Genomic DNA, 6,000 nt, shown 5'->3' with positions numbered 1-6,000 from the left:
GCACAAATACATTGGTCCAGTATGTACCTGTGGATAGTAAATGTGGACTTAAACAATGCATGTGTTATTAAGTTAACAGAACCTGCTAAAAATTAAATTGCCATAGGAGCAGTATTTAATTTTATAAAATTACTATTTTCTTTTTTGAATGACTTGGGATTGTACTATTTTGCATAAAATCAAGACCTATGTACAGTACTTGTGCTATTAACAAATATTCATTTAAGATAAATTAGGCTTTGTACTTTTAGAATAATAAAGTACATTATCTTAACTTCAGTTATTTCTGTGTATGAAAGATTATCACAGTTCATTCATAAGAAATACTTTGTTATAAAACTACCCATGAATAATAATGTTTAACACATACTACTGAGAATCTTCAGTCACAATGAGAGCAGGCACAAATGTAAACAACAGTTTCAAACTTTTGTGTATTCCCAGTGAACATCTAACAATATTGTGCAGAGTATGCATAGCATACTTTTTACAAAGGGGTTGTCACTGCTTTCAGTAAGTGACATAACATACATAAAAAGTCAAATCATTCTGCATGAGAGAGGACAGCACCATAATACATTTTCATTTTGATTGTATACATATATATATTTGTAAATATTTCCATAATCATTCTGACCAATATTAACTATTCTCATATTATAATGAGAATGTGTAAGGTAGATCTTTTCTGGCACACAGACGTTTCTCCTATATTACTTAACATCTTTAACTTAATTATCTTAAGTCTACTTAAGACAGTTTCAACTGGAGATAACTGATAACTAATGACCTGTAGGGATTCTTTAGATAGGTTTGATTTTGCTACATTGAAAAATGAATTTTTTATTCTAGTAGACCATAGCAATACCACATAGAATGTATTAACTTTCAGCCATTAGATGGAAAGAAATGGATTTATAAACTTTGCTATGAAATTGTGATAATTAAACACAAAGATTCAAATTAGTTGAAAACATTTTTTTGCAAACTAATGAACTGCACTGCTTTTATAACAGATAGAAAAATAATCATCTTGGTCTCTGAATTAATGGTGCTTGTATAATTAGTATTTTGCATCTGGGTGTATAAGAGAAAGGTTTTTTTTTACCTTTGTAAGTTTAAATGGATCAGCACAGCTTAATACTGAAGGAAGGAAGGAAGGAAGGAAGGAAGGAAGGGTGGGAGGGAGGGAGGGAGAGGGAGAGGGGGGGGAGGGAGAGGGAGAGGGAGAGAGAGAGAGAGAGAGAGAGAGAGAGAGAGAGAGAGAGAGAGAGAGAGAGAGAGAGAGAGGGAGAGAGAGAGAGAGAGAGAGAGAGAAGAAGAAGACTACTAAGTAGTTTCTAGTTTCAACAAATAATGTCATAATAGTATCAGACTCTAGAGGAAAGTGGAAGACGAAAGAAAGAACTGATAAGGCTTATTTTTTACTTAGAATAGAAGGAAAAAAATATGATTTAGAAGCCAGTAATGAAATTTTCTGTTTGACTACAACAGTCTTCATCCTTTCGTGTTGATATGACTACTTTTTGTGTGTGCCTAAGGCAGAAGATGGGCACATGACAGGCATTGAAGTAGTAGGGATGTATATAAATGTACAAAAAGTTAAAAAAGACTTTAGACTTAACTGAGGAACCTTATGCACTTACAAAGTCGTTGATAAAATAAGCAGCAGTTTAATTTTAATATTACATGCATTTGTCCAGTTGACAGCTCATATTTAATGTGCTTTGGTTTCCTAAATTCTAAATGTAACAGGTCACAGTGAGCGACATATTCATTGTTAACTCACACTTTATGCATTATTCCAACAGCAATATACTTGTCATGCTACAGCATTTCACATAAGAACTTTGTCATTTGCTAAAATTATCAGACCTGATCGGAGATCATCCTCAAATGGTTGAAACTGCTGGTGAACCGTGGTTTGGTATACTATCCAGTATTTTTTGACATGAAATGTGTGGAGTTAATTTTTAAATCGATATTTTAGACTGACTTCCGGATTTTTAAAATATTATGCATAGGTAGGACAGATCACTAGTGAAAGAGACAAATACAGATAAATCTGAATATTTTTTGAGGGTAGCCTCATCACAATATTTAGGGGGTGCAACCAGTTACATAGAAGCGTACTGCACTGTTCCACATCTTACATTTAACTTAGGAAACAACTTACTTCCTCTTGACTTAGATAAGAACGTACAGCTGTTGTCAGCGACGAATAAATATATTGTCTGTAGCGGGGAGGCTACAGAAAAGTGATTCCTCGACTAGTTGCAGGTCTCTAGATAGAAACCTGAGTTTCGTTTCCCTTTCGTATTACTGATTGTCACAAATGGGGAGATAAGCACTGCTGTCAGTCTTTTTCACTCGCCAGCCGATCCGTGAGCCCTGCTAGAGGAATAAATAATGCCAGAGGGGCCAAGTCTAGTTGACAGGGTCAGCCTCCGGAACAGGGACGCCGTTGGGGGCGGGAGGGCACTCGGGGGCGGGGACGGGGGGACGCTCTGGCTCGGGGGCGGCGACGCCGTTGGGGGTGGGAGGCGCCCCCGCGGGCCGGGGTCAGCAGCCGTTGCGCAAGTTGGCGCTCGAGATCTCGTTGCTCTCTATCCACTTTGCCACCTCGAGGGGCAGCGGCGGCTTGCGGCTGCCCACCTCCTCGTCCTTGGCGCCCAGCAACTCGCTGATGATATCCTCTGCGTTGCAATTGATGACCCGCTGCTGGCAGATCACGATGGCGCGCACGAAGTCATCCTTGGGCGTGATGAATCGGTGCTCCATGAACACCGACTTCGTATCCCAGTAGATCACCTGTACATGCAACGTCTCATTAAGTAATCTGCATGAAGTTTGAACATAAAGTATTAGTATAATATGAAAATATCTGAGGGTGAAACATTTCATTTGACTGTGTGAACTATGATGACTAATTCAGACAACGTAGGAAAGCTAGAAAATTTTAGTGATTGGGAGGGGAAAGAAAAGGACACAAAGGGAGTCCCACAGGGTTCAATTTTCGGTCCACTTCTATTCCCCATATGTGAATGAGCTTCCACGTAACATTCAACAAGCAAAATTGGTACTTTCTGCAGACGATTTTTTTTTTGGTCATCAGTCTACTGACTGTTTTGATGCGGCCCACCACGAATTCCTTTCCTGTGCTAACCTGTTCATCTCAGAGTAGCACTTGCAACCTACGTTATCAATTATTTGCTTGACGTATTCCAATCTCTGTCTTCCTCTACAGTTTTTGCCCTCTACAGCTCCCTCTAGTACCATGGAAGTCATTCCCCTCATGTCTTAGCAGATGTCCTATCATCCTGTCCCTTCTCCTTACCAGTGTTTTCCACATATTCCTTTGCTCTCCGATTCTGCATAGAACCTCCTCATTCCTTACCTTATCAGTCCACCTAATTTTCAACATTCGTCTATAGCACCACATCTCAAATGCTTCGATTCTCTTCTGTTCCAGTTTTACCACAGTCCATGTTTCACTACCGTACAATGCTGTACTCCAGATGTACATTCTCAGAAATTTCTTCCTCAAATTAAGGCCGGTATTTGATATTAGTAGGCTTCTCTTGGCCAGAAATGCCTTTTTTGTCATAGCGAGTCTGCTTTTGATGTCCTCCTTGCTCCGTCCGTCATCGGTTATTTTACTGCCTAGGTAGCAGAATTCCTTAACTTCATTGACTTCGTGACCATCAGTCCTGATGTTAAGTTTCTCGCTGTTCTCATTTCTACTACTTCTCATTACCTTCGTCTTTCTCCGATTTACTCTCAAACCATACTGTGTACTCATTAGACTTCATTCTGTTCAGCAGATCATTTAATTCTTCTTCACTTTCACTCAGGATAGCAATGTCCTCAGCGAATCGTATCATTGATATCCTTTCACCTTGTATTTTAATTCCACTCCTGAACCTTTCTTTTATTTCCATCATTGCTTCCTCGATGTACAGATTGAAGAGTAGGGGCGAAAGGCTACAGCCTTGTCTTACACCCTTCTTAATACGAGCACTTCGTTCTTGATCGTCCACTCTTATTATTCCCTCTTGGTTGTTGTACATATTGTATATGACCCGTCTCTCCCTATAGCTTACCCCTACTTTTTTCAGAATCTCTAACAGCTTGCACCATTTTATATTGTCGAACTCTTTTTCCAGGTCGACAAATCCTATGAAAGTGTCTTTATTTTTCTTTAGCCTTTCTTCCATTATTAGCCGTAACATCAGAATTGCCTCTCTCTCCCCTTTACTTTTCCTAAAGCCAAACTGATCGTCACCTAGCGCATTCTCAATTTTCTTTTCCATTCTTCTGTATATTATTCTTGCAAGCAGCTTCGATGCATGAGCTGTTAAGCTGATTGTGCGATAATTCTCGCACTTGTCAGCTCTTGCCGTCTTCGGAATTGTGTGGATGATGCTTTTCAGAAAGTCGGTTGGTATGTCGCCAGACTCCTATATTCTACACACCAACGTGAATAGTCGTTTTGTTGCCACTTCCCCCAATGATTTTAGAAATTCTGATGGAATGTTATCTATCCCTTCTGCCTTATTTGACCGTAAGTCCTCCAAAGCTCTTTTAAATTCCGATTCTAATACTGGATCCCCTATCTCTTCTAAATCGACTCCTGTTTCTTCTTCTATCACATCAGACAAATCTTCACCCTCATAGAGGCTTTCAACGTATTCTTTCCACCTATCTGCTCTCTCCTCTGCACTTAACAGTGGAATTCCCGTTGCACTTTTAATGTTACCACAGTTGCTTTTAATACCACCAAAGGTTGTTTTGACTTTCCTGTATGCTGAGTCTGTCCTTCCGTCAATCATATCTTTTTCGATGTCTTCACATTTTTCCTGCAGCCATTTCGTCTTAGCTTCCCTGCACTTCCTATTTATTTCATTCCTCAGCGACTTGTATTTCTGTATTCCTGATTTTCCAGGAACATGTTTGTACTTCCTCCTTTCATCAATCAACTGAAGTATTTCTTCTGTTACCCATAGTTTCTTCGCAGCTACCGTCTTTGTACCTATGTTTTCCTTCCCAACTTCTGTGATAGCCATTTTTGGAGATGTCAATTCCTCTTCAACTGTACTGCCTACTGCGCTATTCCTTATTGCTATATCTATAGCGTTAGAGAACTTCAAACGTATCTCGTCATTCCTTAGTACTTCCGTATCGCACTTCTTTGCGTATTGATTCTTCCTGACTAATGTCTTGAACTTCAGCCTACTCTTCATCACTACCATATTGTGATCTGAGTCTATATCTGCTCCTGGGTACGCCTTACAATCCAGTATCTGCTTTCGGAATCTCTGTCTGACCATGATGTAATCTAATTGAAATCTTCCCGTATCTCCCGGCCTTTTCCAAGTATACCTCCTCCTCTTGTGATTCTTGAACAGGGTATTCGCTATTACTAGCTGAAACTTGTTACAGAACTCAATTAGTCTTTGTCCTCTTTCATTCCTTGTCCCAAGCCCATATTCTCCTGTAACCTTTTCTTCTACTCCTTCCCCTACAACTGCATTCCAGTCGCCCATGACTATTAGATTTTCGTCCCCCTTTACATACTGCATTACCCTTTCAATATCCTCATACACTTTCTCTATCTGTTCATCTTCAGCTTGCGACGTCGGCATGTATACCTGAACTATCGTTGTCGGGGGTGGTCTGCTGTCGATTCTGATTAGAACAACCCGGTCACTGAACCGTTCACAGTAACACACCCTCTGTCCTACCTATTCATAACGAATCCTACACCTGTTATGCCATTTTCTGCTGCTGTTGATATTACCCGATACTCATCTGACCAGAAATCCTTGTCTTCCTTCCACTTCACTTCACTGACCCCTACTATATCTAGATTGAGCCTTTGCGTTTCCCTTTTCAGATTTTCTAGTTTCCCAACCACGTTCAAGCTTCTGACATTCCACGCCCCGACTCGTAGAACGTTATCCTTTCGTTGATTATTCAATCTTTTTCTCATGGTAACCT

General features: G+C 40.0%; 1 protein-coding gene across 1 annotated transcript in view; it reads right to left on the bottom strand.

The window, feature by feature from the left end:
- Window positions 1–1,232: 1,232 nt before the first annotated feature.
- Window positions 1,233–6,000, bottom strand: part of LOC126251691 (protein THEM6-like) — a 236,683-nt gene continuing 231,915 nt past the window's right edge. The window contains exon 4 of the mRNA XM_049952277.1: window positions 1,233–2,811. Coding sequence (XP_049808234.1) covers window positions 2,563–2,811 — 249 coding nt within the window. The 3' untranslated portion in view covers window positions 1,233–2,562. The remainder of the gene's footprint in view (window positions 2,812–6,000) is intronic.

The sequence above is a fragment of the Schistocerca nitens genome, chromosome 4 (assembly GCF_023898315.1).
Source record: "Schistocerca nitens isolate TAMUIC-IGC-003100 chromosome 4, iqSchNite1.1, whole genome shotgun sequence".
Classification (NCBI taxonomy): domain Eukaryota; kingdom Metazoa; phylum Arthropoda; class Insecta; order Orthoptera; family Acrididae; genus Schistocerca; species Schistocerca nitens.
The sequence above is the reverse complement of the archived record's forward strand: the minus strand, read 5'-3'. Positions and strand labels throughout refer to the sequence as shown.